The following is a 21,726-nucleotide window of genomic DNA, read 5'->3' as shown; positions in this document are numbered from 1 at the left end:
GGACCGGAGTCGTAGGGAACGCTCGTTTTTAGCGTAGCTTTTACCTGATATCTGTTTTAGCTGCATTTCCTGTTTTATTAGACATTCATGTCTTACTTTAGTTCTTCTATCCATACTAGCTCTTATTTTTTATGCTGCTTATGTGTTCATGCCAGTGTTTCCTCTGTGGGGCCCTCTGCCTCGGGGGTGCTGGTCGCCTCGGCCTGGGCGCTCCTCGGGGAGTGCTTAGGCGGTGGTGGGGGTTCGCCAGCGAAGGCACCGCCCTGGGCTGACGGTCTCATTTCAGAAATGTGACGAAGCACAAACCGCACAAAATATTTTATTTACTGTAAGAATAAAAAATATCCCACGGGTCAGATTACTGATCACAGCAAGTCCCAGAAACTCAACAGCATCACTGCGTTTACATCCGATGGTCACTTCCTCAGGTGCTTCACCTGCGTGCGGGGCCCCACCAGGCTGGCCCCTGCAGCCGCATCACATCCTGTTTCTCCTGCGGGCTGAAGTGCAGGATGGTGACGATGGCGCCGAGTGTCTGCAGCCGCCCACTGGCGTCCTGTAGTGTCAGAAACTTGTAGATGACGTTCTTCAGGTACTCCAGGTTGGCGCCCTCTCGGCTGTGGTCCCGGAGCAGCTTGTCCAGCTGTCCACGCAGCTCCACCATCTCCTCATCGTGCCGCTCAGCGTTAGCGATGAGCTTGGCCTGCAGCTGGTGCAGGTCCTCCTCCAGCCGGTGTTTCTGCCGCCGCAGCCAGCTCGCCTCGACTTCCTTTCGGGCGAGCTGGTCGGCATACAGCAGCAGCGTAGACTCAGTGGGTGTGGCCTGTCGCAGTGCTTGGCTGATGTTGTCATCCTCGCTGTCAGAGCCAACTTCCTGTCCACCGTCCGTTACATCGCTGATGTTGCGGCTGCAGCTCATCACGGTGCTGCGGAGCCTCTCCAGCTCCTGGTCCTTCTCATCCAGCAGAGCCATGGTCCTCTCCCGTTGTTTGTGAAGTTCTGCCTCCAGCCGCAGCAGCTCGTCACGGTGCTGCGCCTCCACCCGCTCCAGCTCCTGTCTGTGGGCGTGCTGCTGCGCCACCATCTGCTGCTGCCGCTCCTCCATCTGCTGGCGGTGCTGTGCCTCGGCCTCATCACTCTGGATCCGCAGATTGATGTACTTCTCCCGAAGCTCAGCCAGCTGGTCCCGGACCTCCTCCAGCTCCTTGGCCTGGCAGCCATCCTTGGCGTTCTTGTTCTTCAGCACCACCTGTGCACGCAGCTTGTAGCGCTCAAACTCCTCCCTGAGCTGCTGCAGCTCCTGCTGGTAGACCAGCGCCGGGCCTTTCTCCGAGCCCGGCTCCGAGTCGGCCAAATCCTGGATGTTCTGGTCCGGGTTCTTCTGAGTTGCCAGCACCAGCAGCCTTTTCACCATCTGCATCTTTTCCTTCAGCACTGAGACGTCCAGCTGTGACTCGTCCAGACTCAAGTCGCAGCCGGACCTGCTGGAGGCGGCGATGGCCAGAGTTTTGTTTTCTGTGTCCAGCTGCAGGATCCGGTCCCGCAGCCTCTGAGCCACCTGCTGGTCTCGCTGCCTCGCCTTCTCGCAGGACCCCAGGAGCTCTGACAGTTCTGAGATCCGCTGCTCCAAACTGGCCACCCGTAGTTCTGTAGCCTGTGCACGCTCACGAGCACGCTCCTCAGCCTCAGATCCCTGCAGAGAAAACACACGAGACGGTTTTTATTTGAAATCAAACACAGAAACGACCGTTGTGCCTCCTCCCGGACCCCTAACCAGTCTGCTGTGGGAGTCAGAACCTGGACTCACCTTCTTGGTCTCCATGTGGATCTGCTGCTGGAAGGAGTTCTTCAGCTCCTGTAGTTCTTGCTGCAGCTCCTCCACTAGGGGATCTGGTTTCTTCTGTTCCTCCTCCACAGCCTTCAGCCTCCTCCGCAGCTGGTTCCTCTCCTCCCTCACCTGACTCAGTTGAACCTCTGACTCCGCCCCTCGGTCTGCAGCCTGCAGGGAGGCGAGGAGCTCGGCTTTGGCATCCTGCAGGCGCAGCTCGGCATCCTGCCGGAGGTCTCGCTCCTGCTGCAGGAGTCTCTGCAGCTCCCTGAGCTGCTGGGCGTGGTCTCCCTGCTCCTGCTCCCTCTCGTGCTGCTGCGTGATGATGCGAGCGCGGCCCTCCGCCAGCTGCTGCTGTAGGGACTGCAGCTCTGACTCTTGCTGTTTGGCCATGACGACCAGCTGCTCCTGCAGCTCCTCCACCTCCTGCTTCAGCTGGCGCTTGTCCGCCTGGAAACTCGCCTCCATCCGAGATTTCTCCTGGGTCACTGTAGCCAGGGAGGCGGTGAGCGTGCTCAGTTGGCTCTTCAGCTGGGCGACACGCCGATCGGCTTCCACATTGGAGGTGGGTGGAGCCTGCGGCTGCTCCGCCTCCTCGGCGTCCACCTCCTGAAAAACAAAACGAGGATGTTAAAGTACTGCTCCCGTCTCTGTAGCAGGGCTGTGGTGCTGTGGTCTTACAGAGGAGCTGGACTTCTGGCCCGGCTCTGACAGCTCCTCCTCATGAGCGGTGTCGCTGGCTGCATCCACAGATGCTGCCGTCTCTACGCTGTCCTCACTGTGCTGCGAGCAGCCGTCCTCCAGCAGGTCTGGGCCCCCAGTGGCGTTCAGGTCCACATCCTGGGTCACAGTCAGGACCTTCAGACTGGCCTCCAGAGCCTCCTTCTCTTTCAGGAGACTCTTGTAGGCCCGGACCACATCCTTAAAGCGGGTCTGGTACTGGACCAGCTGCTTTTTCTGGGACTCAGTGACCTCCAGCAGCTCCTTTCTGCTGGGACCGCCTCCAAAACTCATCCCAAACTTCTCCATGTCTGCTTGGGCCACATCACACTGGTTCCTCTATCAAACAGGAGAGGGTCTTGGTTAGATCTCTAAATGGAAGATCCAGATTAACCCAGAATAATAAATAATAATCCCTCCAGTGTGCTCTGGGTCTTCTGCCCAGTAGGCGTGCCTGGAACACCTCACCAGGGAGGCGTCCAGGAGGCATCCTGACCAGATGCCCGAGGCACCTCAGCTGGCTCCTCTCGATGTGGAGGAGCAGCGGGTCTACTCTGAGCCCCTCCCGGATGACGGAGATTCTCACCCTCTCTCTAAGGGAGAGCCCAGCCACTCTGAGAAAACTCATGTCAGCCGCTCGTATCCGTGATCTCGTTCTTTCGGTCACTACCCAGAGCTCATAACCATAGGTGAGGGTAGGAACGTAGATCGACCGGTAAATCGAGAGCTTCGCCTTCTGACTCAGCTCTCTCTTCACCACGACAGACCGGTACAACGCCCGCATCACTGCAGACGCAGCACCGATCCGCCTATCGATCGACTGGCATAAAAGTCCAATAACAAAATACGCTTGAATTCAGATGGGGGGGGGGGGTCCTCCCAACCACACCTCTCCAGGTCTCACTGTCGTTGCCCACGGGAGCGTTAAAGTCCCCCAGCAGAACGAGGGAGTCACCGGAGGGAGCGCTCTCCAGCACCCCCTCCAAGGTCTCCAACAGGGGTGGGTAGTCTGACCTGTAGTTTGGTGCAGAAGCACAGCCCCCAGTCAGAACCCGTCCCCCCGCACCATGGGCTGCATGGCGGCGCAGTAGATAGGAGTCAGACATTTTGATAACAATAAACGTTCGATTCATTGCCCACTGTGCCCAGCCCCGGTTCAAATGATTCACCGTGTCAAACCGCGGTATGGAAAGCTTCGGTTTCTCCGTCACTAGATTCTCCATCAGTCGGTTCGAGGACGAGTGACCACCGCAGCTTTCATAAATCAGGACTCTGTTCTAACTTTCACTCATATGATAAAATACAGGGCAGGGCCCTGGTGTCTGAGACTGAGGCACAGCTTAAAGCCAGCAAGGATGGTCCTCAGGTAAATACTACTGACGTCTAGTTTTCAATGCATACTTTATTCTGCTGCAGACACCATTGTTAACGTGGATGCTTTAGCCATTAGCTGCAGGCCCCAACTTCCAGCCCTTTTGCACAAGCATGCAGACGCTCTGTTGAAGTAGTCCAGACTGGTTATCCCTGACGTGTGGCCACCTGGGATGGAGTCCATCACATAAGAGTTTCATGTAAGATATAGAAGCACATAACACCACGCACGACCACGCACGACTGACATCCAAACACACAGAGAACACAAGTCCAAATGGTTCTCGAGCCCAGCCGTGTCTGCAGCCCAGGGATGGGTCAGATGTGGAGAATAAACAACACCGGTGTGTGTGACAACTAAAGGGACTTTAACGTTTAAAATGGCCGAACACTTAACGCGAGGCCCAAGGCTGAGGCCTTTCCCGTAGCAAGCCGCTAGCTCTGACCCTCATGCTATCTGTCAATGAAATGTAATTATTCATCATTTCAACTTTAATTACACCTAAATGAAAGAATTACAAAGAATGTCGCCTCCTCAAGAGCTGTCAGGACTGTATTAAACCCAAAATGTTTGTTGATCCAGGCTGTAAACGTGTTTGTGTCTGCTGGAAACCCTAACACGGGAGTCGCTCCTGGTGCCGCGGGGACGTTAGCTTGACTTTCGGTGGGCGGAGTTTGCTGCTTGGTCTTGCGATAGTCCACAGCTTTAAACTTCATCAGGTCAAACATTATTACCTCTCTAGCAAACACACACACGTCTATGAAGGACTCTGAACAGCTCACCTGCCTGTTCCAGCCGTACTAAAGACGTATCGTAATGATTATACGTGTTTGGCAGAGTGGTCATGGCATCCAGCTGGAGGGTCTGCGCTGCATTTAAATGGCTTATGTTGTTAAGCATGTGTTGACCACCGATCATAGAGCATCCTGGCTAAAAGGTCACCTGGTAGAGCAGACATAGCAGTTTGGTAAGATGGGTTTAGTTTCCACTGAACAGTCTGGATTGAACACTGCTGTCAGCACGGGTCAAAGGTCAAAGCAGCATTTTAACACCTTGCTTTGACTTGTTTGAGCCAGAGTTAATCCGTTAATCTGGCTAGGCGTGAGTTTTACTCTGGTCACAACACTACTTCCTGTTCTGGAGAATCTCCTACAGGAATAATAATAATAAATAATAATAATAATAAATAAGAAGAAGAGATCATTTCTATAGCGCCTCTCAAGATCCACTAGGATAAATACAATAAATACAATAAAGTTGATCTCACCAAATAGAATATTTACTAAGACATCACAATAGAACTATAGACACATTATTGTGTGTGTGTGTGTGTGTGTGTGTGTGTGTGTGTGTGTGTGTGTGTGGGTGGGTGTGTGTGTGTGTGTGTGTGTGTGTGTGTGTGTGTGTGATGGCTATTTATACTGAGCCAGGATTCTCTGGAGGTTTCTTCCTGTTAAAAGGAAGTTTTCCTCTCCACTGTCGCTGCATGCTTGCTTAGTATGAGGATTGCTGTAAAGACTCTGACACTAGTCAGTGACTCGATGCAACCTGCTGGGTTCCTTATATAGGAAACATTATTTCTGATTGGCTTAATGACCTGAATTGGAATGTTTATTATGTGAAGTGCCTTGAGACGACTCTTGTCGTGATTTGGCGCTTTATAAATAAAGTTGACTTGAATTGAATTGAAGATAAAAATCACGAGGCGCTTCATAAAAACTAAAAATGTAAAAATATAAAAGAATTTAGAAAATGATTAAAAATATATTTAAAATGAGCAAAAATAGATAATAGTGATTAAAATGTAAAGAAAGAGAGAGAGTGAACAGGAAAGAGGGAAACCAGTGGATCCTGAGGAAGGTGGAATAGGTGGGGAGAGCAGAATAAAGAGAGAGAGGTGAAGAAGGTCATACAAAAGCCAGCTTGAACAAGTGAGTCTTCAGCTGCTTTTTAAAGGAGACCACTGAGTCCACTGGTCTCAGGCTCAGGGGGAGAGAGGTCCAGAGTCTGGGGGCCACAGCAGCAGATGATCTGTCACCTTTGACCTTTAGCCTGGTGCTGCACAACCAGTGCAGGGAAGGACCTTACGACAGGTAAACATCACCTTAACCGACCTGCATATACCCGACAGCCCAGACTCTTGGCTCATAACCTGCTTGTGTTACCATGTTGATCTAGCCGCGCTTAAAACAGCCTTGCTTCCTGCTTAAGCATTGAACGTTACCATCAGCAGCCGGTTAGATCCGGTTTGTCGTAGAAGCCAGCTTTTGTACAGAAATAGCAGCTATCAACACGCTGGAATCACAAACTCATCTAGCAAAAGTCACGAGACTGAAGATTTTAAACCAACCACTGACTAAAGTACGAACATGAATCCTGTCATTTAAGACAAACTTACAGATCCTTCTGTCAACAGCCGCCATGTTCTTCCAACCCGGAAACAGACAAGCTGATGTAGGCGGGAACTTCATGCAGCGTTCAGGGGAACTGGGATGAAATATAATTAAAAGTGCTGCTTGTTTTCATTTCATATTTCAAAGTTTGTCTCTTAAAATGGCTCGTTGACTCAAACGTGTTTGTCTTATATTCTGTTTTAATGATTATTTTGTCTTTGGTGCTTTAGAGTCATGTTGTGCTAATTTCATTTGATCTTATATGTGCAATGTTTTATTTGTCTTCTCCATCTCTGTTAATGGGACTGAGAGTCCGGAATAAAGAATACTTGACTTGACTTACTATTGTGTTCATCTAGGTCTGAGGGAACTGGTATCTCCATCAGGCTCTGGGTGGCAGGGTGGCCACATCTCCAGCTTTTTTTCAGGATTTTCAGGAGCACCTTCGGGATGGACGCCCATTTTCCCTCCTTCTGCCATAATGTTGTTGTTTCATATGGTCTTATATTAAAAATTAAATACACCTAATAAGTGTTACATTAAATAGGTTTAAAGTCTAAATGCAGTTATGCAGTCTATAAGGCGGTTTTCTGATTATAAAATCAGAGTCAAATAACAATCATGACTTACTCACAAGCACCGTTGCGTTGAAGTACCTAATCAAATTGGCCACATTGATGTGGTTTACACTGCGTAGACCCGAGTAGCCAGCAGACTGCAAAATGTCCAAATGAAAGACAACATTTAATCCGGAATGGACTTGGGAATATGGATTTATCTCCAAAAGTAGTCAAGAAGACTGTCATGCTTAGTGCACACTGTGTCGTCGTGGTGTGCACGTACGTGACAGGCCTGGACAGGTGGTCTCCAGTCTCACTGGGACACACAGAGCCAAAAAGGACACACACGGGCTCATACACAGGGACAATCAGAGTCTCCTCACAATCCAACAGCAAGTACCTGGAGGAAACCCATTCATGGTTGGGACAGCACTAACAGAAGGCAGCTGGTGGGATTCAAACCCCCTAGCTACGAGGCAACGTGAACTAGCTGTAAACCATGCCGCTTATTGCTTAATGATGGACTTTTATTTGCGATCTGTATATTAATAATTATTTAAAAAGATCTTTTAAAAATGAGTATTTTTTTTAAATGAGTAACACTTTACACTAAAAGTCTCTTTATTCAAGCTAAAGTCTCAGTAGTCATCATCACACAATTAAATGTCCACATGTGACCCACCCCCATGGGGAGTGGTGCCAGTGAGCTTCAGCAGTGGTCGAGCTCGGGAACGATTTGGTGGTTTGACCCCCCAGTCCAGCCTCTTAATGCTAAGTGTCAAACGGGGAGGCGTTGGGTCCCATTTTTAAACGTTTTTGGTATGGCCCGCCGATGTTGATTTGAACCTTCATCTTCCTGTCAGGGCAGACGGTCATTAGAGGCCACTGAGCAGATTAATGGCTACATAGTGCATTATTAAGCATTAATAAAGTATTAACAGCTGCTTAATATTTATGTTAAGTAATGCATTACTAAGCAGACCCCTAGGCCCTTTGTCCTTAACTTTAAAGACATTCAATAGTTAACAATATTGGGTGGTTAATAAAGGGACCCTTTGTTAATAATGCTTAATAATGCACTAACATTAATAAAGGGACCCATATTGTAAAGCGTTATTTGTCATTTGTGTTTTTATTTACCTTTTTTAAAGGCCAAAAACATAAAATGCAAAACTAACTTAAGCAGAATTACCTTTTCAGGTTAAATTTTAACAGATAACACAAAAAAAATGTTTAAACTGTCAAATATCAAATAAAAATGTCTTTTAAAGTCTTTATTTTGTCATTTATTTTCATGTGCTGAAAGCTGACTCGTGAGATTTCCGGTGAAATCCAAACGCATCACATTGTCTCTGTTCTCCGTGTGTTAATAAAGTTAGATTCAAATCCGTGACGTCATTCATTCCGCGTTGGCCTGGACGTGGCACCGGGGAGGAGCGGTGCAGTGTTCTCTGATCCGGTGTCTGCTCTCCGGTTCTGACAGGAGTTCCTCCGGACCGATCGGCTCTCAGCCTCCGCCGTCAGATTGTCATCTCCCGCTGAACCGGGACCGGAACCGGGATAAAATGGGTCTGACCATCTCGTCTTTATTCTCCAAGCTGTTCGGGAAGAAACAGATGAGGATTCTGATGGGTGAGCGCAGCTGTTAGCATGCTAGCTACGGAATGACCGGTTCGGTTCCGACCACCGGCTCAGAACTTTTTCTGTAACCTACTGCTGCTTTGGACCAGACCGAGTTGGTTCTTTTGTCCGTTTAAAGTCCCGTTTGGCTCAAGAACCTTGTAAAAAGGTTCTGACTGGGTGTAGCAAGTAGCTGCTAACGAGCGGAGCTAACAGGAGGTTCTCTCGTGAGTTAACCTGCCATTTGGGTCCGGTTCGGTGGGATCTGGATCTGGACCTCTAGTCATATGTGACTAGAACCGCGTTCAGGTCACTGGTGGTGGAGACCGGAAACTATAAAGCACGAAGCACCTGAACCTCTGGCCTCTGGTCATTCATTAGCTAAGATGATCTAATGACGTCACTAGTGACGGTTAGTCCGCTTACCTCCTCAGTTTATAAACATCTCTAAAGACCACCATCGCTGTTATTTCATCACATCAGTCAGTTCACCTTCGGACCCATCCAGCTGTACATCTCCTTTAAGCCCCATGAGATGTCTAAGCTGCAGCTGTTACACACCTGCTTAGACTCTATCAGAACCTGGATGGTGGGAGCTTTCTTCAGCTGAATGAAGATAAGACTGAGATCCTCATCTGTGCCCCAGACAAGCTGGTTCCCAAAGTCAGAGACTCTCTTGGTCAGCTTGCTTCTCACACCAAACCCTCTGTCAGGAATCTTGGTGTGACCTTTGACCCAGCTCTCACCCTGGATTCTCATGTCAGTTCTCTTGTTGGCTCTTCCTTCTTCCATCTCAGGAACGTTGCTAAGCTGAGTCCCATTCTGTCCCGCTCTGAACTTGAGACGGTTCTCCACACCTTCATCTCCTCACGCTTAGACTACTGTAACTCTCTTTTCACGTGTCTGAGCAGAACCTCCCTGAACCGTCTACAGGTGGTTCAGAACGCCTGTGCTCGGCTTCTGACCAAGTCCTCCAAACACACCCACATCACCCCGCTTCTCCTCCAGCTTCACTGGCTGCCAGTCAGCTTCAGGGTTCTGGTCTATAGGGCCTTACATGGACAAGCACCATCTTACATTGGTGATCTTCTTAGTTCCTACACCCCCAGCAGGTCCCTGAGGTCCAGTGATCAAAGCCTACTGGTTGTGCAGCACCAGGCTAAAGGTCAAAGGTGACAGATCATCTGCTGCTGTGGCCCCCAGACTCTGGACCTCTCTCTCAAGGTTAGGCCTGGGAGGAGGCAGAAATGCAGGTTTCATGTATAAAAGCTGTAAATGGCCCACTTCCTGATTGAATGCGTCAGGCGTTACGCACACATCTGTGTGTGAGGGCTAGCATACGCACCATTTTGGATGTGCGTGCGTGGAAAAGCTCCTAGACATCAGAAAACCTCCGACCATGTGCACAAGCAGCACCTAGTGGTAGAACGGGGAACCGAGGGTCTCCGTCATCCACTCATTATTTCACCCATTAAATAGTAATGAGGTGGAAAATCAGCCGTCACATGACTGCTGCTGAACCTACAAACAGCGCCAGTGACCATCTGACATCGTAGCGCGGCTGGCTTGTTCTCTGGCCATGTTGTTGTTTTTTAAGCAGTTTTAATGAATTTATGTATTATAATTATTGTCCTTGTGGAGCGCCTCGTGGCCTTTCTCATGACCTGTTATTATAGTGAAGGACCTGTCAGAGCTCCTCTGGAGGAAACGCGTGAGCGCGCTGGCGGCAGGTCCGTCTGGACCCATGCTGGGATCTGGAATCCCAGATAAACCGCACAAATCCGATTCCGGTCCATGTTTTATTTTACATCTACCAGAACCTCCTCTGCTCTCCATCGCACATGTGTTGTCATGGTAACCAGACTGAATGACAGCTGAGAGGCTGCACTCTTTCCTAATAAGACTGACTCCATCTGGAAGGACTCCTTAAATGTAACCGAGATCCCGTTACTCCACGGTTTATCAGACTAAATCACATTTATAAATACATTAAATAAGTTGTTCTCTTTAAAAATGCTGGTTTACCTTCCCTAAGTTCATCTAGCCTGAAGCCCCTCCCATTCACCATGGTAACACATGCTGGACCGAGGCTGAAGTCAGCTTCAGATTGGATAAACGGCTAAAGGGCGGTTACAGCCAATCTTCCTCCACTCCGACCATCTTTAATCTGCTTAAGCTGAAACACTACAACACCCACACTCTTCAGACCCGCCTAGATTATTCTAACAGATTACGTAAAACGTAGTTTGTGATTGTGACACTTCAACAAGCCAGATTTTAGCATGTTTTCTGCATCTGGACCACACTTAAACAGCTGCAGATGCAGTTCAAACTTGGACGAGATCTGCTATTAGCCTAGAATAATCTAGGCGGGTCTGAAGAGTGTGGGTGTTGTAGTTTTTGAGCTTAAGCAGATTAAAGATGGTCGGAGTGGAGGAAGATTGGCTGTCACTGCCCTTCAGCCGTTTATCCAATCTGAAGCTGACTTCAGTGTGGTCATGCTGGAGAACAGATGTGCTCCGTGGCAGGCTAGCAGTTAGGCTAGCCCATTTTGGCTGCATTCATGCATTTTCCTGTATCAGCAGCAAATTTAGAGTTTTACTCAGAGAACGCCTGAATGAGAACCACTCGTGTCGTCAGGCGTTTCTCCTCCCCCTGAAGCTGGTCTGGTTTCAGCTCTGAAACATGGAAAATCGGACTAAATACTTCTGCACCGGGGACCAAGCACCACTGTGAAACCACGCATCCTGTCTGCAAGAGTCCAGCTTTGGATGTGTGTTAGGTGGTGATCGTTGTGTCCAGACGTGGAAATCTGTCACCTTTCAAGCTCGGAACAGTGAGAGAGAAATTATAATCTAGCTGCTGTAGCCTGTAGAAGCTCTCGCTAAACTTTATTCTGTTCCATGAACCGGGGGATGAGAGGCGAAACATCTTGACGGGTACCACGAGTGGATGCCTGAGAATGTCTGCGTGTGGTTGGGTGGTTGATCTGGTGTCTGACGGTGTGATCTGTTTATGATGAAGTCAGCTGTTCAGCAGTGGCTTATTTCTTACATACAACTGTAACGTTTGGTTTTCTGCTCTGTTGGTTTCAGTTGGTCTGGACGCAGCTGGAAAAACAACCATCTTGTACAAGCTGAAGCTGGGAGAGATCGTTACCACCATCCCAACCATCGGTAAGGGCCGCCACTCCTGTCGGGTCAGACCTGTCGGCCCCTCCCACATTCAGGTTGGGTGACTGGACACAACTATCAGTGATTGTCAGAGCCGTCTGCCGGTCCGTTTGTACGAGCTATTTCTATTTTATACCTACTAATAAGGCTTACAGCATCGGGTTTGCAACACGTCTCTATGTATGCACACATGATGGACCTCGTTGAAAAGCTTCGATTGCCAATCAGGTGTATAAGGTTGTCAGAATCAGACATTTAATCTAATATCTAACTCAGAACAGAGTAGTAGAAGAACAGAGCCAAACATGAACAAAAGCTGTCTCACAGCCACAAAGATCCATTAAAGGTACTTCAAGGAAATGGTCCCCAACAAGGTCTGCAATCGACCATATTTTACTGCTGAAAACTGATTAAAACAATCGTGTTAATAATATATTTCAAATTAACGTCCACTATGCAGCTGTACTGAGCAAGGTGCATTCCCGGGACAGGGCAGGCGTGCGGTGCCGTGGCCGACAGGCTCACTTTTCTCTGCACAACACCTGCAAACACCACGCGTGTGGCTCAGGTGCTGCAGGAAACCGACAAACCACAACATTCTGAAGTCTGTCTGCAATTTCTCTATTTTATTGGCATATTTGTCAAAAAGCTTGTAGTTTATAGTAGTTTAGTAGTTTATAGTAGTTTAGTAGTTTATAGTAATTTGGTAGTTTATAGTAGTTTAGTAGTTTATAGCAGTGTATAGTAGTTTAGTAGTTTATAGTAATTTGGTAGTTTATAGTAGTTTAGTAGTTTATAGCAGTTTATAGTAGTTTAGTAGTTTATAGCAGTTTATAGTAGTTTATAGTAGTTTAGTAGTTTATAGTAGTTCGGTAGTTTATAGCAGTTTATAGTAGTTTAGTAGTTTATAGTAGTTTAGTTTATAGCAGTTTATAGTAGTTTAGTAGTTTATAGCAGTTTATAGTAGTTTAGTAGTTTATAGTAGTTTAGTAGTTTATAGCAGTTTATAGTAGTTTATAGTAGTTTATAGTAGTTTATAGCCGTTTATAGTAGTTTATAGCAGTTTATAGTAGTTTATAGCAGTTTATAGTGGTTTAGTAGTTTATAGTAATTTGGTAGTTTATAGTAGTTTAGTAGTTTATAGCAGTTTATAGTAGTTTAGTAGTTTATAGCAGTTTATAGTAGTTTATAGTGATTTGGTAGTTTATAGTATTTTAGTAGTTTATAGTAATTTGGTAGTTTATAGTAGTTTGGTAGTTTATAGTAGTTTAGTGTTTATAGTAATTTGGTAGTTTATAGCAGTTTAGTAGTTTATAGCAGTTTATAGTAGTTTATAGCAGTTTATAGTAGTTTTTACAGCGCCTTGTCTGGTTGTAATGCCATGTTGAATGCGCTTTATAAATAAAATGGTATGGTATGGTAATGGTTTAGTAGTTTATAGTAATTTGGTAGTTTATAGTAGTTTAGTAGTTTACAGCAGTTTATAGTAGTTTAGTAGTTTATAGTAATTTGGTAGTTTAGTAGTTTATAGCAGTTTATAGTAGTTTAGTAGTTTATAGCAGTTTATAGTAGTTTATAGTAATTTGGTAGTTTATAGTAGTTTAGTAGTTTATAGCAGTTTATAGTAGTTTATAGTAATTTGGTAGTTTATAGTAGTTTAGTAGTTTATAGCAGTTTATAGTAGTTTATAGTAATTTGGTAGTTTATAGTAGTTTATAGCAGTTTATAGTAGTTTAGTAGTTTATAGTAGTTTAGTAGTTTATAGTAGTTTATAGTAATTTGGTAGTTTATAGTAGTTTAGTAGTTTATAGCAGTTTATAGTAATTTGGTAGTTTATAGTAGTTTATAGCAGTTTATAGTAGTTTATAGTAATTTGTTAGATTCTCTTTTTGAAGGTCACAGCTCAAACCAGAGGCTCACTATTTTTACTAGCTACGCTTTTCCAGCTAATTTATGTGAAAACATGTGATCAGGCAAGATTTCTCATCATGTGATCAGATTGAAGCATTACTACTTATGTTTCTCTTTCTCACCTTACTTCCTGTTAGCATCCTCATATTAGCTTCCACCCTTTACAGCAGCGCCCTGGTGTGCTTCAGTGTCCCACAGACTTAGCCTGAGCTAACGGCTAGCCTGAGCTAATACAAACTTCTCATGATCTGAAGAGCATCCATCATCTTTACGTGCTCAGGTGTTCACACCGTCGTGTGTGTGTGTGTGTGTGTTTTCAGGTTTTAACGTGGAGACTGTAGAATATAAGAACATCTGCTTTACGGTGTGGGATGTTGGTGGTCAAGACAAGATCAGACCTCTGTGGAGACACTACTTCCAGAACACACAGGTATGTTACCTGGACAGGTGAAAACCTTTGGTGTCACAGGTCCTACAGGTGCTGGTCATAAAATTACAATATCACGCCAAAGTTGGTCTATTTCAGTCTCCATTATAAGGTGGGACTGCATGTTAGTCACCACACGCTGGTGAAGCTCATCTCTGCCTGACCCGTCCCTGTGAGCAGCGGTGGCTGCGCTCGGGAACTTTTGGTGCTCCAACCGCCCAATCAGCCGCTTACAGCCGAGTGTCGTGCAGCGAGGCGTTCACCCGTCCACACAGCCTGATCTATTTAATGTTTATTTCTGTTGATGATTTTAACTGACAAATAATGAAAATCCCAAACGGAGTATCTCTGAATTTTAGAACAACGATGTGTGTATTTCCACTGCCAGAACTTCAGGGTAAGTTCTGAGGGGGGGGGGGGGGGGGGGGGTCTTGACCAGGAGATGGGACGTCCCAGCCCTTTCAGGATGTTGGCGTGTCACGGCTGCTTTGGCAGTGAGTGATGTCATAAAGCGCCCACGGTAGCATTAATGAGTTTTATTCGGTCCATCATGATTGGAGCAGATGCGCTGTGTAGTCTTTCAGTGGCCAGAAGAAGCATCTCTTTTGTGTGTTGTAACGTTTTGTAGGTGATCGCTTTTAATAAATTACCAATAGAATATAAAGGTGTTTAATAAAAAGTTAATATTCCTTAAAATATGGATTATCAATATTACTGAACAAACTTTAGTGCTTCCCCAGCAACCATCACAGCCAGCTAATGGGACCATCAGTCGAGCGGATACGCGGTCCTGATCTAGACTCAGTAACTGATGGGATTGGTGTCCCACAGGGCCTGATCTTCGTGGTGGACAGTAACGACAGAGAGAGAGTTGCCGAGTCGGCTGAGGAGCTCTCCAAGATGGTGAGTCATGGGATGAGCGGAGCAGCCCACCGAGGGCGTGCCTTTTAACAGCTGTTACCAAAGATATTGCAGGTCACATGACTGTCCTCTCAGATCCAGGAAGACGAGCTGAAGGATGCAGTTCTTCTGGTGTTTGCTAACAAGCAGGACCTACCCAACGCCATGGGGGTCAGCGAACTCACCGACAAACTTGGGCTGCATGGCCTGCGCAACAGAACCGTAAGAACCGTCATCCCGTCACTGCTCTACACCCATCACCCATACCCAGCACACCTGGCAGGCTCCTGTTTGGTCACATGACCTCACTTTTGGAAAAGACAATCTGATCCACAGCAGGTTTGCACTCTGACCCGTCTGTTTGTTTGTTTGTTGCAGTGGCACGTCCAGGCCACCTGTGCCACTCAGGGGACTGGTCTCTACGAGGGTCTGGACTGGCTGTCCAATGAGCTGTCGAAACGTTAACGCAGCTGGATGATGTCACCGTGTTTAAACTGAGGAAGAGGAGCGTTCACAGGACTGTTGCTGGTTTTTTATTTTATAAGTTATGTCTGTAGGAGGAAGTGATGTCATGGACTCTGAGCTCACCTGGTTTCTCATCTTCTGGTGTCCTAGATCTTTTTTTTTCAGTTCGCATGTTTTAACTCCAGATCATGTCATAGGGAGAGGGGGTGGGGCTTACCACAGGTCATATAATGACTCATTCCGCAGAGCCGGACCTGACGGCCTTGTCCTTATTAATGTGAAGACACAACAATGATGCAATAAAGGTTTTTTCTCCAGCTGTTTCTGTGACGAGGTGTTTACTGGCATCAGCCTCAGGTTACAGAACTTCTCACATCCAGTTTGGACTTGTTCTGAAGTTCAGACCAGAACATGGAACCTTACCTTTCCAGACATGCCCCAGTGGCAGAGTTGGACCAGGACATGCTGGACGGATCCTCTCCAGCCTGTCCAAGGATCCCCACGGTGGAGCTCGGTAACGGCCTAAGCTTCAGCCTGACCCAAGGAGGCCCGACAGGCGGAGTCGGGCTGGAACAGAGAGAGACCGCCTCCTCCTTCCAAGCAGCAACACAAACGCTTTCATTCAGACCCGTGATGCTGGGCGAGCCGGGTTTGGAGACCACGCTGGCCCTGTGACCCTGATCAGACCAGTAAGGAAGGGAAAGAACGACCCAAGGCGTCTCACGAATCGGTTTAAGGTGTAATCACACACACACACACACATCAGGTTTACATCCTTTTATTTCTCTCTCACACACACACACACACACACACACACACAGTCTTGGTCATGGCGGCTCCTCTAGACGCTGATTGGATCGTGTTGGTTGTTGTGTCGTTTCACCACAAACACTTTGTGTCCAGACACCGTCACCGCGTAGACGAAGTCCTCCAGGATCACTGAGGACAGACAGGTGTTTATTCCTGTTACCTGGCCCAAGAGGCAGGCAGTGGAGTCTAAGATGAGCTGGTTCCACGTGTCAGGAGATCAGCTGCTCTGAGACACAATTGAAGCAGTGAACTGAACTCTAGAGCAGCTGATGTCTCCATCTCGGTAACCATGGTAACGTAACTAATAAATGGATGTTTGTTACCTGACATGCGCTTGAAGGGAGCATCAGATGATCCAGATAACCTGAAGCGACAGGCCGTTCGAACCATCTGCATGATGACACCGGCGGTGTGTTCGTCGTTCTCCAGCTCACCTGCAGACTGAACAGACTCACCTTCACCAGCCGTCTCGAATCACATTCATCTGTTCTGATAGAAGTCATTCACTAAATGAATCGAATCATTGAGTCACTGTTTACTGACTCGAAGCCTGGTTCATGTGTGCTCCACAGTCTGAACACATGTACTGGTGCACTGCGTGGTCGGGCTGCTGTGGAGGACACCAGCAAAGGCAGGTCCTACGTTTGGGGTCAAGGGTGAAACTAATGCTAAGCTAGCAGGTAGCGTTCTCACAAGCAAGCGTGGTGATGGTGAACGACTGAACTGTAGAAGCAGGAGAAACCCCACCACCCGGTTTGTGTGTGGATTTCTGCAGCTACCGCCTGGCTGTGGCTACCAGTCTGCTCCATCCACCGCAGCAGGCTATGGCAAGCTGATGTAGCATGTAAATCAGACTAGATTTATGTTGCTAACCAGCACGTAATAAAATACATATATACCACAGTTACAACTTGGTAGAAAGTACATGTTTTAGCATTTCCAGCAGCTTACTACGGAACATGTTAATGAAATGAATAAATTCTGATTACTTGTGAATTTATTAAGTGACTTTAACTAAGTTTAGGTTTGTAAGTACAATTTTATTCTATGCAATATTTATTAAAGAGCCTGTATATGATAAAGTGCCTTCTAGAGCCCTGGAACCCCCCAAGGCGCTTTACAACACAATCACTCACACCCTAGCAGTGATGAGCTACCATGTAGCCACAGCTGCCCTTGGGCGCACTGACAGAGGCGGCTGCAGCAGGGCGCCCCAGTCCCTCCGACCACCACCAGCTCATTAACTAAATATCAGCTGGGAAAGCGGGAACACTTAATATTTATTATTGATCCTTTTCATTTTCATACTTTTAGCAGCAACACTCGTTTCACTTGAAACGTCATCAAATAGAATAGTCGAGTAACTCGAGGCGACTAGGGTTGGGCACCGAGTGGAAACAGGACCAACTGTTAGTTTTTTCCGGAATCGTTAAAAGTTTTTCATTTTGATTCCTAGTTTTGATTCCTAGTTTCGATTCCTACAATGCCGACGGAAGAGGAATCCGCGGCTGATCTCCGTGAAAAATAAACTTGGTCTGCAAATTGTGATCACACCAGCTGTCTGTGTGCAGCACCACCCCTCCCCTCTCCCCCACCCAGAACGCGTCTGGCGAACCTTTACTCCGTGACATAAACGTTAACTCCTGCAGCGTAGAGGAAACGTGTTAAATACGTCAACACGGTGGATTTACTAGAAGCTTAAAGAACAAACTCTGGACGGTGTGAGGTGAGTTTGTCTCACTGCAGAAATAACAACACACACGGAGCGTCAGCAGTCAGACGCAGCCGCTCACCAACACTCGTGTGTGTGTGTGTGTGAGCGTCAGAGGGCTGAACATTAACACCATCGTGTTCGTGTTTATTCATTTAGCAGACGCTTTTATCCAAAGCGACTTACAATTTATAACCTATAGGGCATGTTGTGATGTGTGGGGGACACCGGAGTACCCGGAGGAAACCCACGCATGCATGGGGAGAACACGCAACTCCACGCAGAAAGGCGAGTTTTGAACCTGCGACCTTCGTGCTGCGAGGCAACAGTGCTAACCACTGCGCCACCATGCAGCCCATCATGCTAGAGCAGCTTCTCTGTGGTGGACCACACCAGCTTCTGCCACCATAAATAATAACAATAATAATAATAATAAATAACATTTTAATTTCCTTTCTGAACTGTTTCTGTTGAGTTTTAATGTTTAAATCTGTTAGCTTGTTACTGACAGCAGCTACGTTTAAGTTTCACTTCCTGTTCTGACTGAACGCTGCTGCTGCAGCATGGAGGTGTAGTTCTCCGTCCTCCTGGACATGATCATCCTGAGAGTTTCAGCTGAAACCAGCTGGACGTTTCTGGATATGTTGGAGACATTTGGCCTCTCATCCCAGAGGCTGCTTCCAGACTTTGGTTGTGGTCAGAAACAAACACACTGGTTGTGCTGCAAGTCGTCTTCTTTTGTCTCCAAAACATGTTTGTGTCTAAATGAAGGTGATGTTGTTCATAGAGTTAAAAGTCATGTTGAAGTTAAGATGATGTCATCAAGTAGGACCTGTGGTTGGCTGGCTCATGTAAAATATTTCATGTCTTCAAAGAATCGGGAATCGATAGGAACCGGAATCGAAACGAGGAGTCGGAATCAGAATCGTTCAAAATCAAACGATGCCCAACCCTACTTGTGACTTATCTAGAAATGGTTCTCCACGCCTTGATCTCCTCCCGTCTAGATGACTGTAACACACTCTTCACATGTTCTAACTAAAAGCCCTGGACCGCCTTCAGCTGGTCCAGAACTCTGCAGCAAGGCTCCTAACTGGAGCAAACAGAAGAGCACACATCACTCCTGTTCTGGTGACTCTGCACTGGTTACTTTTACCTTTAGAGTTCATTTAGAGTCCTGACTAGAACCTTCAGGGCTCTACATGGTCAAGCTCCTCCCTATATTACTGACCTGTTAAAGCCTTACGCTCCAACCCGAGCCCTCAGGTCCACCCACCAGAACCTTCTAGAAGTTCCAAAGACCAGATATAAAAGTGGAGGTGATGCTCCTTCCAGACTGTTGCACCCCGACTCTGGAGTGATCTTCCTTTATCCGTACGCAGCGTTGACAGTCTGGACACTTTTAAACAACAGCTGAAGACCCTTTTATTTAAAGCTGCATTTATATACATGTAAATCTTTCATTTTCTTATTTTTAACTCACTTGTGATCATCTTTCATCTGTTTGATGGTATTTCATAATGTTATGACTTTATTTTGATCTGTGTGTAGCCCTTTCTGCTCCCATGACTGTGCTAGGTGCTACAGAAATAACATTACCTGTACATTTACGGTAAATAAAGGCTCAACAGCACACCTGTGCTAAACTAAACGGGGCTAATGCTAGCTTTCTGGACAGGAAACGTGGCACTTTGAGCTTTCCGTGCTATCCCGGTAAACCGGTGTCATGTTGGATACGTACTGCCAGAACCCCGTCCTCACTGATAACCAGGTACCCCAGCTGGTCCGGGATCCGCTCCAGACCCGCCGTCAGCGCCGCCGCCGTCTGAGGAACAAAAACGGGATCGAGCTGCTGAAGCGAACGTGCTAAAGCGATGCTGGGAAGTCCCAGCTTCCGTGAACGTGTCACTCTTTCCATCAGGGACGTTGAAGGGAAAATAAACTTTAACACTCACCATCTTGGCTTTCTGCTGTTTGTTGTTTCCACACGCTGCAGCTTATTTCCGACTGTTTAGTCCGCGTGACTATCATGTGACCGGTGACGTACACGTCATCCACTCACGTGATCAAGGGTTTGCGCAGCGGATCAGATCTGTTCCATTTACTTAAACCGAAGCGAACTGGTCGTGATGGCGGGCCGCGGGAAACTGATCGCTGTTATCGGGGATGAGGACACGTGTACGGGCTTCCTGCTCGGCGGCATCGGTGAGCTGAACAAGAACCGGAAGCCGAACTTTCTGGTGGTGGAGAAGGACACCAGCATCACGGAGATCGAGGAGACGTTCAAGTAAGGCCGAGCGCGCGCACGCGAGACCCCGTTAAATGAGCTGATTACAGCTGCGGTGGACTGGAGACTTGTCCAGATGTCCTGGCTCTCGCGCTGTGGACACCTGCTCCCCGCAGGGGGTGGGAGAATGAATGACCCCGTCGTTCCAGTCACGTGATCAGACACGGAAACCCGGAGCTTGAACGGCGACCGGAGTGTGTGTGTGTGTGTGTGTGTGTGTGTGTGTGTGTGTGTGTGTGTGTGTGTGTGTGTGTGTGGCTGGTTTCGGTCCAGGCCGCCGTCCAAGCCTGAACCGTGAGTTGTAACTCCCTTTGTGTCCAGGAGGAGGCGCTCTGATAAAAGCGCGCTACCCCGTAGGCGTAGCCAACAAGGAAGTGGCAAACGCTGCAGTTCCACCCTCATCCGCTAGGGGCAGGCAGCAGAAGAGAGCTAACCCTGACTCCCGTGTTAAAAAAGCTATTTTTACAGCAGAATTAAACATGTTTACAGCCAACATATACATGTTTACAGCAGAATATACATGTTTACAGCAGAATAAACATGTTTACAGCCAACATATACATGTTTACAGCAGAATAAACATGTTTACAGCCAACATATACATGTTTACAGCAGAATAAACATGTTTACAGCCGAAATGTACATGTTGACAGCCGAAATGTACATGTTTACAACCTGGTTCAGAAAACCATTCTAGGTTTAATAGATCTAGTTTACACTCATGACAACTCTGAGGGGTTGGATCCTTTGTTACTCTGCTGCGTCATTAACTGCTGGGTTAAACTTGATAGTGGAGCTTTTGGCTGGATAAGAACCTTGAGAGGTGCCCAGCTTCTCCTGTCTCCTGCCCAGGAACGGTTAGAGGAGGCGGCTGCCGGCTCCTATCTCCCGGGGCAGCCGGGCCGGCTCTGAAGCGAGGCTGTAGTCATGCTGGCCAATGGTGGATCTCTGAGGGATACCACAGAAACAACGCAGCTCTTTTTTGTTGACGCTGCTTCACTTGTGAGACACTAAACCGCATTTTTCTCGCTGAAAACTCCCGGGAAAACTCTGTTAGCTTCGGATTAGCATGTAGCTAATGTCCCGTTGATATCCGGCCCGTGGAGAAGGGACCATCAACAACGGCAGACACGCAGTGGACCAACGAAGGCCGATATCCTCCATATTGTAGAGGTTTTCCTCGAGGTATCCTTCAAGCTGCTCCGTGTCTGCCGCTAGATATCCTCGGCTCTTTATGCCTTTGAGCAATGGCGGCGGGCGCGGTAGACGCCAGCCGCGTCCTGCCCAATCACAAGCTTGTGCTCTCCGTCTGGACGGACAGATGAATAGAAAAGAGAGCTGAACTCCATCCGTCCTCGTGAGCCTGCTGGATAACGGCGTTGTGTGTCTCGTCCCGACGCAGATGCATAAGTTAGGCTTTAGAGGTGAGAACAGAGCGGGGTGGGGGTTAACCCTAACCCTCGTAATCAACCAATAACTTTTTTTAAATGTGTCTTTTTTTGTTCTTTTTCAAATTGTATTTTGTAATTTTGACATTGGGTCGGTTTAG

General features: G+C 47.4%; 4 protein-coding genes across 4 annotated transcripts in view; 2 read left to right on the top strand and 2 right to left on the bottom strand.

The window, feature by feature from the left end:
* Positions 1–303: 303 nt before the first annotated feature.
* On the bottom strand, positions 304–6,899 carry gcc1 (GRIP and coiled-coil domain containing 1). The gene is made up of 4 exons (XM_070553675.1): positions 6,319–6,899; positions 2,510–2,887; positions 1,808–2,437; positions 304–1,693 (listed from the first exon to the last, which is right to left on the bottom strand). The coding sequence occupies exons 2-4, from the start codon at positions 2,855–2,857 to the stop codon at positions 434–436; spliced, it is 2,238 nt and encodes a 745-aa protein (XP_070409776.1). The 5' UTR covers positions 2,858–2,887; positions 6,319–6,899; the 3' UTR covers positions 304–433.
* Positions 6,900–8,262: 1,363 nt separating this feature from the next.
* LOC107387912 (ADP-ribosylation factor 4) lies at positions 8,263–15,686 on the top strand. The gene is made up of 6 exons (XM_015963175.3): positions 8,263–8,505; positions 11,589–11,669; positions 13,898–14,007; positions 14,836–14,907; positions 15,001–15,126; positions 15,283–15,686. Exons 1-6 carry the CDS (start codon positions 8,439–8,441, stop codon positions 15,367–15,369), a joined length of 543 nt encoding a protein of 180 aa, XP_015818661.1. The 5' UTR covers positions 8,263–8,438; the 3' UTR covers positions 15,370–15,686.
* A 445-nt stretch (positions 15,687–16,131) lies between these two features.
* lamtor4 (late endosomal/lysosomal adaptor, MAPK and MTOR activator 4) lies at positions 16,132–19,983 on the bottom strand. Its single transcript, XM_015963200.3, has 4 exons — positions 19,846–19,983; positions 19,632–19,715; positions 16,503–16,620; positions 16,132–16,308 (listed from the first exon to the last, which is right to left on the bottom strand). The coding sequence occupies exons 1-4, from the start codon at positions 19,846–19,848 to the stop codon at positions 16,211–16,213; spliced, it is 303 nt and encodes a 100-aa protein (XP_015818686.1). The 5' UTR covers positions 19,849–19,983; the 3' UTR covers positions 16,132–16,210.
* A 36-nt stretch (positions 19,984–20,019) lies between these two features.
* Positions 20,020–21,726, top strand: part of atp6v1f (ATPase H+ transporting V1 subunit F) — a 2,124-nt gene continuing 417 nt past the window's right edge. Inside the window, exon 1 of the mRNA XM_015963188.3 lies at positions 20,020–20,177. Within this exon, the coding sequence (XP_015818674.1) occupies positions 20,020–20,177 (158 nt within the window). The remainder of the gene's footprint in view (positions 20,178–21,726) is intronic.

This window comes from Nothobranchius furzeri, chromosome 1 (assembly GCF_043380555.1).
Source record: "Nothobranchius furzeri strain GRZ-AD chromosome 1, NfurGRZ-RIMD1, whole genome shotgun sequence".
Lineage (NCBI taxonomy): Eukaryota > Metazoa > Chordata > Actinopteri > Cyprinodontiformes > Nothobranchiidae > Nothobranchius > Nothobranchius furzeri.
This window is presented reverse-complemented; position numbering and strand designations above follow the sequence as displayed.

Excerpts from the sequence above, each read along its gene's own strand:
- gcc1 (XM_070553675.1), bottom strand. The coding sequence starts at position 2,857 with ATGGAGAAGTTTGGGATGAGTTTTGGAGGCGGTCCCAGCAGAAAGGAG. Across the intron at positions 2,438-2,509 it reads GCCAGAAGTCCAGCTCCTCT|GAGGTGGACGCCGAGGAGGC; the intron begins GTAAGACCACAG and ends TTTGTTTTTCAG. Across the intron at positions 1,694-1,807 it reads TCCACATGGAGACCAAGAAG|GGATCTGAGGCTGAGGAGCG; the intron begins GTGAGTCCAGGT and ends TTTTCTCTGCAG.
- LOC107387912 (XM_015963175.3), top strand. The coding sequence starts at position 8,439 with ATGGGTCTGACCATCTCGTCTTTATTCTCCAAGCTGTTCGGGAAGAAA. Across the intron at positions 8,506-11,588 it reads ACAGATGAGGATTCTGATGG|TTGGTCTGGACGCAGCTGGA; the intron begins GTGAGCGCAGCT and ends TGTTGGTTTCAG. Across the intron at positions 14,008-14,835 it reads ACTACTTCCAGAACACACAG|GGCCTGATCTTCGTGGTGGA; the intron begins GTATGTTACCTG and ends GGTGTCCCACAG.
- lamtor4 (XM_015963200.3), bottom strand. Across the intron at positions 16,621-19,631 it reads GTGAGGACGGGGTTCTGGCA|TCTGCAGGTGAGCTGGAGAA; the intron begins GTACGTATCCAA and ends GAGTCTGTTCAG. Across the intron at positions 16,309-16,502 it reads TCCCTTCAAGCGCATGTCAG|TGATCCTGGAGGACTTCGTC; the intron begins GTAACAAACATC and ends GTCTGTCCTCAG.